The following is a 13,461-nucleotide window of genomic DNA, read 5'->3' as shown; positions in this document are numbered from 1 at the left end:
ATGAAGACTTTATTCTTCCCACACAACTTAATGTTCCGAACTGAATATTACACAAATTCATTAGAGCACAGCTGACATATAAAGTTTCAAAAATGGAGCAAATTAACATTATTGTGACTTGCAACTTGTATTACTGAAGATTTCTGTCTTCTGGGTTGTTGCGCTGTGTAGTCTGGTCGATGTTAACCAACGTTTCAGAGGTCATACTGCCTCCATCATCAGGGCGATGAGTATGAAGATTCCTGTCTTCTGGGTTGTTACGCTGTGTAGTCTGGTTGATGTTTACCAACGTTACAGAGGTCATACTGCCTCCATCATCAGAGTATGAAGATTTCTGTCTTCTGGGTTGTTGCGCTGTGTAGTCTGGTAGATGTTAACCAACGTTTCAGAGGTCATACTGCCTCCATCATCAGGGCGATGAGTATGAAGATTAATGTCTTCTGGGTTGTTGCGCTGTGTAGTCTGGTAGATGTTAACCAACGTTTCAGAGGTCATACTGCCTCCATCATCAGGGCGATGAGTATGAAGATTCCTGTCTTCTGGGTTGTTACGCTGTGTAGTCTGGTTGATGTTTACCAACGTTTCAGAGGTCATACTGCCTCCATCATCAGAGTATGAAGATTTCTGTCTTCTGGGTCGTTGCGCTGTGTAGTCTGGTTGATGTTAACCAACGTTTCAGAGGTCATACTGCCTCCATCATCAGGGCGATGAGTATGAAGATTCCTGTCTTCTGGGTTGTTGCGCTGTGTAGTCTGGTAGATGTTAACCAACGTTTCAGAGGTCATACTGCCTCCATCATCAGGGCGATGAGTATGAAGATTCCTGTCTTCTGGGTTGTTGCGCTGTGTAGTCTGGTAGATGTTAACCAACGTTTCAGAGGTCATACTGCCTCCATCATCAGGGCGATGAGTATGAAGATTTCTGTCTTCTGGGTTGTTGCGCTGTGTAGTCTGGTCGATGTTTACCAACGTTTCGGAGGTCACACTGCCTCCGTCATCAGGGCGATGAATATGAAGATTTCTGTCTTCTGGGTTGTTGCGCTGTGTAGTCTGGTTGATGTTTACCAACGTTTCGGAGGTCACACTGCCTCCGTTATCAGGGCGATGAATATGAAGATTTCTGTCTTCTGGGTTGTTGCGCAGTGTAGTCTGGTCGATGGTTACCAATGTTTCAGAGGTCATACTGCCTCCATCATCAGGGCGATGAGTATGAAGATTTCTGTCTTCTGGGTTGTTGCGCTGTGTAGTCTGGTCGATGTTTACCAACGTTTAGGAGGTCACACTGCCTCCGTCATCAGGGCGATGAATATGAAGATTTCTGTCTTCTGGGTTGTTGCGCTGTGTAGTCTGGTCGATGGTTACCAATGTTTCAGAGGTAATATTGCCTCCGTCATGAGGGCGATGATTCATCGCATCAGCGCAACAACCCAGAAGACATACTCACCGCTGTGAAAACCTCAAACCTTACAACTTGTATTCCTGCTGTAATTCGATATCGTATATCATAATTGATAATTTATAATTCTAAAATACAGAAAGAGCCTGGGAACTGTGTGACATCGATGTTGGTACCGCCATTTGGAGTTCCACATGGCGTTACAACCCAGAAGATCAAAAGCGACATCTTCTCGGCCGTGAGAAACCGAGTTCAGAATTGCACATCTTCTTAATGCCACTAGAAAACAGGCCAAGCATTAAGTGAGCATTTGTATGTAGATACGTATGAAATTATATGTTAGAGGAGAAGCAGGCCACAGCAGAGGCGAACAAGTTCTAATCTCGACCAAGACAATACGGATGATAAAAAGAGAAGACCAATTACGGAAAATACCGCATGTTTCCATAATAGAGTAACCTCGTTACATTACTGTTTAGTGTCCTGGTTCCCAGATCAGAAGTATATCTTCTGGTACCTCAGAATTAAGAATTTAAATTTGGATGAACGATATTACGATCAGCCTAAAATACACATGAATCATGAAATTCAATTATAAGACTTTATTAATTAATTACAATTTGAAATTTGTCTTGTTTAAGAAGATTTGCACTTTCGTATTGTATTGAAAAATGTCATTGTTTCTAAAGATGGAGTAACTTCAAAGCCATATGCATCGAATATTTTTATTGACTCTTGAAATCAATCATAATTAGAAGAAAACACAAAAAGAAGGAAAATAAGCATGATAAACAAGAAAGATAAAAAGGCAGAAATTAAAAAGTAGAATACATTAATAATTTGGACTTGGGAAATAGTAACGAAGCCAAAACATTTCCCCTAATATATTTCAATCATTCTATAAAGTAATTTGAATCATTTATCAGTCTTACCATTTATTAATTTGTTCTCTTTGTTAAATCACTCATTTTATCATTTAATTATTAACTAATGTTATTTATTCTATTAATACATATTATTTGTCCGTCCTCCATTCATTTTATTTACTTATCAAATATCAGAGTTCTCACAATGTTACTGAGGGGAAATTCGACAGATGTTTACATTTCTTATCAGTCGTTCTTTCCTAAAATCTTATCGTAGTCTTGATTAACTGCTGCAGAAAATAATTATTGTCTCTAAACAAAAATATAATTATCTTTACAGTATAATCTACTGTGATTACTCGTGGTTGAAAATATTTCTTTATGTACGAATATAAATAGCAGTTGGTCCCTCCTCAGGTTACGTTCGCCATATATTTGTCATACTCTAAAACGTATCATAATACAGGAAAAATATAAGAAAATATGAACAGTATCACGAAGTTACAGTGCAACGTCCCTTCCTCGTCTTCTAGAGAGCTCCATAGTGTATGTCCTGAAGATGACAATTCATTACAGAACTTATCTTTAATCAACATTTGTTGTCTTTCCTGTGGATGGTATAAATATATATGTAAGTCTTAAGCGAGAAACTTTCCATGTGAAAAATTTCACTCTAAAATTAATGTCCGCTTCATTCAAAGACTGATACTGTACTTTATTGATTATCATAGAAAAATACAATATAACGGAAATCTTCAAACAAACCCAGGCTGGTAGTCAGACGGTATTAGTACTATTCTAGGAATAAAATAAAAAACAATTTATCTTTTGCTTATTCTGTTAAAATTGTGACATCAAATACGTTATTTCTGAATTGTTTAACCTGCAACTTTTCCGTTGTATAATTTTAGTTCATAATCTTCTTCTTATCGACAGTTTATGCTGTAGGAGCACACTAATTCATAGATTGATAACTTTAATTAAAGAGATAGCTTATCATTATAGCTCAGAAAGTCCGCCACCAGTCCATATCCTGAGTCACAAGAATCCTGTCTACAAATTCTGAACTTATTTCCTTAATATCAATTTCAATATTATCCTTATATTACGACTTCCGTGTGGTATACTCTATTCAGGTTTCCCAAACCAAAAATTTGTATTAATTTGTCAACTACTCCATGCGTGCTACGTGCCCTATCAACCTCACGCGTCTTGATTGATCATTCTTGTAATAGAGCCTAATTCATGAAGCGAGCATATAAAATTCTTCAATGAGCAGATTCCTTAAGTCTGTTATTACTTCATTATTCTTAAGTAGAAGTATTCTCCTCAGCATCCTCTTCTCAAACACCTTCTCAGTCTGTATTCTTCTCAGGACGGATAGAACATGCACACAAACAATTGATTTTTATATAAAATTATTAATTTATTTGTTAATTGTTTTATTTAGAGTTATTTAAAGATGTATCACATCTAAAACTTCTTGACGATGGTGAAGAGTCAATTGAATAAAAATTTACTTGGATATTATCCATCGTCTAGTAATAAAACGTAAAAAACGTAAAACGACGTTTCGGAGATAGAGCCCCATCTCCGAAACGTCGTTTTACGTTTTTTACGTTTTATTACTAGACGATGGATAATATCCAAGTAAATTTTTATTCTATTTAAAGATGGTTCTCAATCTGCACACGTAAAAACTGTCGAATGACATGGTAATTGTGAACATTGAACATGAGAGCGTAATAAAGAAAAAGACTATGTTCTGTTCAAAGCCATAAGAAGCCTCATTTAAGATAGAAAGTTATCACAGATTCAAGGTAGGGACCTCGGTTGATAACCACCACACCAACACACATTTACAAATCGATCTATGTTCAGACACTTTCCTTTGTGCAAAAAAGGGTTACTCATTGCTAATAACATAACCGTTTTAACTTTCCCCCGTGTCTCGATGACCAGAAGTCAATCTGGTTCACTACATCAGAAACCGCAGGTTTGTCACTCAGTCTGGTGCCCACACTTCGTAAAAAACAACTGCCGCTCGAAAAACACCTGACCTTTTGAGCTGTTTCATTAATGGTACATATCGTATCTAGAACCAGGTTACTCGTGAGTTAGGAGAAGAAAGTTGATCCAGGTTCATGTCAGTGAAGGAACCAGGTTATTGTCCGTGACGGGGAAGCAGTGATTCCCTCTTGAGGTTAGACGCACCTGTAGAAACTATTAAAAGAAAAAAATAATCACTTCCCTCTCCAGCCACTCCACTGCCACTCCTATTCCAGTTAAAGTAGTCTCCTTGTTATTAACTGATGAGGATGCACGTGGTTTCACTCACATGTGGAATAATATATGTCACAAGGGGAGTGGGGGGAACCAGGGGAGAAATTACTGACTTCTTTATATAAGGCAAAGCTCTTCGGTCTTACCCTTCATAAAACAAGGTTCAGGTCGTTGCTACAGCAAATCTCGAGCATGGCTCTGTGGCGTGTGTTGCTGCTAGCGTGCTTAGCTACCAGCAGTTCGGTGGCATTACCAGCGGCGAGCGTAGAGCCCGCAGCGTCTCCGTCCGGTAACACCCAGGAAGCTCGAGGGCTTCAGCAGCAAAGTCGAAATGCGATCCAAACAGGTGACGATCTTATGGACAGCATCTACAGTGACTGTCTCAGGAAAGATTCGGTTTCTTGCGTGAAATATAAGCTGTTTTCATTTGTGGACAAGGTGATGGGTAGCAAAGAGACTTTCACGTTGACAGATGGTGTCACTGTTGTCAAGAATGCAGGATCACCACCAGAAATATCTGGAGAAGGTGCTCCAAGAGCCATAGCTGAAGGAGATGAAGAAGCCAGCAAAGATTTTGAAAGTATGATTGTAAACAGAGTTGAAAGATTTCTGAAAACACACACCCTGAAGGTAGACCTGAAGGGAAATGAAGTGTTGAACGCCGTCACATCTGCAGGAAGGGCTCTTGGTGACGTCGCTGATACACTCGGACTAACGGAAGAAGATGAAGACGAATCTGAGAATGGCCGTGACGTCAGTGAAGAGAGAAGAAGGAAGAAAAGTAAGTAACAAAGAATTAGACTTGTAATTTGAGTATATCAAATCTAAAACTTCTTGACGATGGTGAAGAGTCAATTGAATAAAAATTTACTTGGATATTATCCATCGTCTAGTAAATATGAAACGTACGTTTTATATTTACTAGACGATGGATAATATCCAAGAAAATTTTTATTCAATTGTAATTTGAGAATGGAGATGCGTTAAATTCTTTAAAGACATTACTAACGTAACCTAGTACTTTAAAAACAATCATACATATATAAAGTTTTATTGAAATAGCAAACGAAGAAAGCTATTTTATATAATAATATAAAGTTTAAACAAGAATTATATACAAAACGTAATGTAAATAAAAATACGTCAGCATAAATGTATAAACGTGCACGTATAAATAAGGTTCAAAATGAACATGTCCACATTGTACAGGATTCAGTTTTCAAATTGTGGTATTAAATTTTCTAGTTTGGAAAAATGTATTAAACTTCAATTTAAGCTTCATATAAATCAGACGTTAAAACTCCAAGTAAGAACTGTAATTACATTTTTCAGAATGCTTTCAATGTAGTCCACCCCTTCCAGCACGAAGGGTCATCAAAACGAGTTCAGTGATTTCATATATGAAATATGTGGACAGACTGGCATGGCGTCGACCTTACACATTCATTTTATGCACTGAATGGGAAGAATGACACTTGTTATTTTGTATGGATGTGAAACTCGGCCTGTCATTCTGAGAGAACATGAATTGATGGGAGTTTGAGCAAACGATGTATGGGATAAGGTTCAGACGCCAGGAGGTTTAACGGATCAATGAACAAAATTAGGGTAAGGAGCTCCATAAATTATAACTGCTGTCTACCATTGCTATAATGAATAAACCGAACAGAATGAGATTGGATTGGCAGATAAAATACGGAAGCTCTATTTCAAAATAAGAAATATTACATCGTACAAGACAAAATTCGACTTCATCAGAGCGGAGAGTACCTCACATTACAGCAAGAAAGAAATAATTTCTGTTAAAAAACCTCGAAGGAAGCAACTACTATATAAGAAACCTGGGAGTAGGTTCAGGGATAATATTAAAATAGCTAGTAGGATAGGGTTACTTCAAAGCTTTTGTAACCGCAACAATTTAGTGGAAATTTTTTTCATCAGTTTAATAAATATCAACTGCTCATTGAGACCTAGATTATTTTGTTAGTTGATGAAAAATCTAAAATCTAAATGAAAATTGCAGAAAAAAAACATTAAGATTTTACAGAGGATGGATGAATAATAGCTAAGGAAAAAGAACAGTTTTACAATATCGTATATTATTGATAAAAATGACAATTTCATCAGGTCGCTGGTGTATTGTAGAAATATAAAGTCTAATTTAAAAAAGTTTGTAGATTAAGCAGTCAGTGATATTAGAATGGCATCTTCTCTGCCGCACGTATGTCTGCAAACACAGAGAGGTACCACAAACTCCAAACACAATTTCTAAACACAATTGAATAAAATTTTTGGATATTATCCATCGTCTAGTAAATATAAAACGTAAAACGACGTTAGAGCTAATCCCTATCTCCGGTCCGGAGATAGGGATTAGCTCTATCTAGTGGGACCAACTGTGTAGGAACCTGAAGACGGAGATAGAGTCCCATCTCCGAAACGTCGTTTTACGTTTTATATTTTACTAGACGATGGATAATATCCAAGAAAATTTTTATTCAATTGACTCTTCACCATCGTCAAGAAGTTTTAGATTTCTAAACACAGTTCTACTCTGCTTCGACTAATAATTTATTTCACATTATCTGAACTCTTAACAATTAGCTACATCTCCTACACGTAGACTCGAGATTTACTCTCCAACAACTAACCGAACCTACTTTTCAGATAAAGTATCTAATCCTATTCATAACACTAAATTAAATAGAAATGAAAAACATCGTGCAATTCACAATAAACCCTATCGAGCAAAGTCCTCATTCAGAAGCTGTTAGTCGCTCAAAAACTAAAAAAAATCCTCGCCTTTTATGCAATCCGACCGATCATTACTGTATTCGTAATCACCAGCAACTAGACTTACCCTGATCCATCTAACAATTTATTACATTGATTTTTAGGTATCTGAAAGCTAAAAATTAACAAATGTTTATCGACAGTTACGTTTATTATTTTGGTTATACAGAAAATGATATAACTTTTAATTAAGAATACAATAAGATGAAGATATCCGTCTTCTGGGTTATTGCGCTGTGTAGTCTGGTCGATGTTAACCAACGTTTCAGAGGTCATACTGCCTCCGTCATCAGGGCGTCATCGCCCTGATGACGGAGGCAGTATGACCTCTGAAACGTTGGTAAACATCGACCAGACTACACAGCGCAACAACCCAGAAGACAGCAATATTCGTAATCACCGCTCTGAAAACCTCAAATCCTACAAGAATACAATAACATTTATATTGACAATTAATAACATTTACCAGATTTGAAAATACTGTGTACATACTGTACCTAAATACCGAGCTTATCAGTTTCAGAGACCATTTTGCTGTAGTAAATGAGGCCTTCTGTATTTGATCTCCTAATATTTCACTGTAGTCTGGTACTTGCATGAAAACCTGCAGAACAAGGTTTGCCGGAAACACGCTGAAGGCTTACTGGGTCACTGTTATGCCACTGAATGGATGCTCCTCGATCCGGAAGTCAACGTTTCAAGGTCCGTTTGACCAATTATCGTGCAAAACTATTCCATTTCGGATAAGCATGAAAAGAGGTTGTTTCAAGCACGAGGAAATCGTTCCTGTTAACTGCACTCTAATCTTAATACTTTCACGAAACTACAGTTGACAGAACGAATCAGCAGTAGAGATACTACGCACAGTAATAACACAAATGTTAACTAAGCTAATTAACAGTAGCTGTATGTACCTAGTACTAAGCAATTTATTCATTATAATTAAAATACATAGGAATTAATGATGTTTAAAATGGAAACAGTACACATAAATTAACTCTGAGAAAGGCAGAAACAAATGATGATTAATTGAATAAAAATTTCCTTGGATATCCATCGTCTAGTAAATATAAAACGTAAAAACGACGTTTCGGAGATGGGACTCTATCTCCGTCTTCAGGTTCCTACACAGTATCTCCGGAGATAGGGATTAGCTCTATCTAGTGGGCCCAACTGTGTAGGAACCTGAAGACGGAGATAGAGTCCCATCTCCGAAACGTCGTTTTTTACGTTTTATATTTACTAGACGATGGATAATATCCAAGAAAATTTTTATTCAATTGACTCTTCACCATCGTCAAGAAGTTTTAAAAATGATGATTAAATTAACTGATAAATGAGAGAACATTTAATTGTTAAAATTTATTTAAGAATTTCTCCTTAAAATCCTGCAGGTTAAAATATACAGAGCTATAATTTTTCCAACTGTCTTATAGTCATTTAAAACTTGGAAGACTGAGTGACCTTGAATAAGGCGAAAATAATAGAAAAACTAAACGGCCTATAATTTATATTCTTCAATAAATATTACAATAGCGCACAAAGAAATAAGGATTGGTAAATAACATAGCACGAATTGGAGACAGCTGATAAAAATGCAAAAAATTTTATTAGAAAATCTCGAAGGAAAGAGACCAATCGGAATGTGTGAAAATAATATTAAAATCTACGTTACAGAAATAAAATTTGAGAATTTAAATTGGATTCGAAGGGCTCATAATAGGATATATATTTGGTTGAATATTCTGTACAGTGACCTGTGGCCGCCTAACACCGGGTTTTCGCGACCACAGCCCTTAAATAGTTAGCTGTATTAATACTATTTCCTTACTATATCTGTTACTACTGTACATAACTACCCCAGTTACAGTTCAAAATTTCTGATTTTGCCCTGTCTTTGACATCTTATTTTGCACAAGAAATACCCTACATTCCTGAAGTCCATATCCTTCGTAAAATTTATTATTGTCTTGAAAGCCAATGGCAAGCCAATTATTCCTCAGAGGCCGTTCATCCCCCTCCCAGTTTCCGCACACTTTAATAGTAGCTCATAATAATTAAATTGGCAGTATCTTAAGGTGGTAATAAAACTTCGGTTTTAATACAGGGATGAGAATTTCTTATCTATAAGAGTGACTGTCAGCTTCTTCATAAGGACTCAGTTCCATCGCAGAATAATGCATTTGTACTACAAGCCACTTTGCAGCTATTTCATTAAGTCAGATGTAAACTTTGTTTGGATTAATAGTTTAGCTGACCAGTACAGACCGGAGTTAATATTTTCTGATAGCTTACAATTTCAATGAAAATAGTTTTTGTGTCTGAGAAATAAACTACCACGGAGTTGTCAGTATAGAGTATAAAATAATGAATATTTAAATAAATGTAGCGGATGGAACACAGGATATTCTCGTGTTTTGTAACACTCATCAAATGCTTCAAGGCAAATTCTTGAATTAATAACATGAATCAGGCCACGATAGTCTCCTGATCAATGTTTTTGACGATCTTTATAGAACTTTGCAATTCTCACTCTTCATTAAACTTTAAATAATCTCTACGACTGGTCCAGCGTCGTTAAACAATTTATGAGACAAAGAAGAAAAGTGTGACACTCTATGTCTTTTCAAATATATAATATAATTCAAGTCTATACACAAACTTTAAATTGTTGATGTTAACATCGTAATAACGATGAATAGCGCAAAATATCAATATTAATTTTAAATTTTAACATCAACAATTTAAAGTTTGTGTATAGACTTGAATTATATTATATATTTGAATTTTAAAACACAAACATGACGCATTTAAACTATAAACTCTATGTCTTTTTTTTTTGTTTTTTCAGAGAAGGTAAAAATGTTACTGCCCCTGTTGCTGGCTTTGAAACTTAAGGCCGCAGCTTTGATTCCCCTCTTCCTGGGTGGCATCGCACTGATTGCTGGAAAAGCCCTGCTGATCGGCAAAATCGCCCTCGTCATTTCGACTATTATCGGCCTAAAGAAGCTCCTATCACAACAGAAGACTGTCACGTACGAGATAGTCAGCCACCCGCATCACACCGGCAGTCACCACGAATCATTTTCGTCAGGCGCCGGTGGATTCACCGGAGACGTCGCTGGTTATGGTGGCAGTGGCGCCGGTGGACACGGCGGTTGGGGAAGGAGTACTCTGGATGCTCAGCAGCTGGCTTACCGCGGTTATCAGAACACTTCTTAGATGTAAGTGAACAGCTTTATTAATTGGTTTTATCGACAAACAAAACACATTTTCATGGGCGTATTAATTAAGAATATGTCGTGGTTATACATACATTACGTACGAATTAATTTACCGTGATCAAATTTAATTTTAAATCGCATTCTTATATCGATGTAACAAATGATATTGGGACTGAAACGAGTTTGTCGATAATCATGGCAGACTAATATAAGTACAATAAATTGTTGTTGGTATCCGAATAAAATTACCGTCCGGATAGTTACACGGTAAGAGTAGACGGAAAATATAAAGAATTTTACCAATGCACGTGTAATTTAAAATTAATGTATCCTGTTTTTCAGGGTAAGCGATAGAAAAGGAAATTCCTAGATTTTAAACAAACCTGATTAAACCTTAAACTTGGTTACTTTTAATTTGTTCATATAGTAACTCGCTTGACTGTATACAGTCTTTGTGAAAACATAATGCTGTATGTTTGCGCCATATTAAGAAACGAAGGTATGGACTAAGATAAAGGATAAATAATAAAGACGGAGTTTTCTGGAATTCTCAAGGTCACCAGTTCGAACACCGGATGTAGTATGAAATAAAGGCTAATGTTTTCAATTAAATGTGTATAATGGCTGCTGTGGGGGACTGCATAATAGAAATATATGTCTATGAACAATCTCTGTGCAATTGTCGCCACACATAGAGAAAAACTGCAAAGTCTTTCAAATATTTTCCGTTGATGTTCTGCATTTCAGTGTTTCGATGTATTCGTTATTTCTTCGGAGTTCGGCGAGAAGGACATCGTAATTTGTATTAACATAGGACTTTCTTACCATTACCAAATGCTTATGGAATGTAATTTTCAATATTATTTTTTACTGAACCATAAAACGAAACTTAATAGACCTCATTATTTATTATTGTTTTTGTGGAATATACTGCACGGGTAGGTTACTACTGAACTTCCCTCGCTTAAAGTTAAGTTTAAAAATGTAAAATTTTTCTTGCAGATAACGTTGTTGTATGAGTTCTGTATGAGACGTGACCGCAGAAGGCATTCATCGGGCGATCCAGGGAGGTCAGACACCGCGAAATTCGGCTCTGACGGCCTACAAGTGCCAACAACAGTACCGAAAATTCTCAGTTATAATGTACAGACAATTTTAATCTAACATAACTTATTGTTGAATATTGTTTAGTAATATTTATTAGTATTATCTAAAACTGACAAGACTTACGTTGATACTCAACATCACGCCATGAAACCAAACTGACAAGAGACTCCGACCAGTGCACTAAAATGACAACATTAGCGACTCTACTAGACGACAAACATGTGTTGGACCATTTCTTACAATTACGATACATTACAAAATTGTATTGAAGCAAAATCCACGCAACGATTCTTGCACTGTTATGATACTAATGTAAAAGTTAGAAATCACATTCAGAATTTCAATAATTTAACACTAGTAGGACATATGAAACGTCATAGATGAAGTAATGTACGATCGGGGTTCGAATCCCGGTAGGAGTTCCGCGGTATTTGGTGTGCAAAGAGGAAAATTTTAAATTCTGAAACTATTTTAACTTATGGATCGAAGGTGTATTATGAATCTCCCACATGTTGGCTATGATCACAGTACTTATTAATTTGTACAACAGAATTTTATACGGAAAAGTTTCAAATAAATCACATGTAAAAGAGCTCTGTCATAATTCTAGTCTGGGTAATTTCCTCAACTTCGATGTTTTTACTAAGATAAATACCAATGAGTTACCAGTTTCAAAATCAAATTACATAGAAATAGAGCGATTCATGTTGACACAGACCACGAAAGTATGTTTTTGTGTTAGTAAAAATGAAAACAAAGACCAATGAAGTGTACGCTGACGACCAGTATTACAGTCCCCAAACACCAATAGTGTGCGTGGGGAGGACAACATAAACGGACCAGCAAAATGAACACGATGACCAGTTGAAAAATCTACGTACAGACTTCACGGAAAATGCCAAAGATTGTACCTCACATTTATATTTTTATATTCTTAATTTGTTGTGAATTATACATACATTACTATGCATTAAACTATACGTTAAAAGAGGCCATTTACTAAATGTAATGTAACATGTAAAATATGTTACACTTTTTCAGATTGCTACAATATTGTGAGATATTGAACATGTTAATATTCTACAGCGAAGACTGTTGGAGTGTTCACTAACAAGACATGATATTAAGACGAAGACTACGTACCAAATATGAAGCTACAGTAGACATGTTAGACAATTCATAGTTTAAGTAATTTTATATATTGTTTTATACATGTTTTTATTACAGAAATAAAATATATTTGTTATGTGTTTAATATTAACAGATCTGTCGATTCTCGATAGCATTATTTCGAATAACAGAGAACGGTTATGGGTCATAATAAGTCGGGGTTGTTGAAGATTACCATTCAAATCCATCTGGTTTCCAGATTTTGAATGAATGGATATAAACCTCCAGGCCTCCTATATCCCTTCATGATGTGGTGTTTACGTTCATAAATAACAAATTTAATTATACCTAATTTGGGCCCGTATTTTATCCACAAAACAAATGTTTCGAAAAACCACTGATACATAAAAATTTTCTTCTCATTTTATATTACCCAAAGATAAATCAACACTGTATAAAGATTAAATCATAGTGCATATAAGACTTCATTTTTAAAATACGTATACTTTTTTAAAAATTATAAAAGAAGTGCCGATTACATAATAAAATTAAAGTTCGCCGAAATATGGAGTTAATTAAACGAACACGGCCTTTTAACATATTATTGTCACTACATTTTCCTGATAAGTTTTCCTCGAAATATTTATGTGATTTTCTCGAATGTTCAGTCCATTAACACTTCC

General features: G+C 35.9%; 1 protein-coding gene and 1 long non-coding RNA gene across 4 annotated transcripts in view; one reads left to right on the top strand and one right to left on the bottom strand.

Annotated features, from left to right (window-relative positions):
* Window positions 1-13,461, bottom strand: part of LOC110829473 (uncharacterized) — a 414,372-nt gene that overhangs the window by 88,666 nt on the left and 312,245 nt on the right. The gene's annotated exons all lie outside the window — the stretch shown is intronic.
* Window positions 4,683-12,929, top strand: LOC110829463 (uncharacterized). The gene is made up of 3 exons (XM_022063193.2): window positions 4,683-5,325; window positions 10,189-10,561; window positions 11,564-12,929. Exons 1-2 carry the CDS (start codon window positions 4,737-4,739, stop codon window positions 10,557-10,559), a joined length of 960 nt encoding a protein of 319 aa, XP_021918885.1. The 5' UTR covers window positions 4,683-4,736; the 3' UTR covers window positions 10,560-10,561; window positions 11,564-12,929.

This window comes from Zootermopsis nevadensis, unplaced genomic scaffold (assembly GCF_977971745.1).
Source record: "Zootermopsis nevadensis isolate Lab colony 2312 unplaced genomic scaffold, Znev_1.0 Znev_ptg000017l, whole genome shotgun sequence".
Lineage (NCBI taxonomy): Eukaryota > Metazoa > Arthropoda > Insecta > Blattodea > Termopsidae > Zootermopsis > Zootermopsis nevadensis.
The sequence above is the reverse complement of the archived record's forward strand: the minus strand, read 5'-3'. Positions and strand labels throughout refer to the sequence as shown.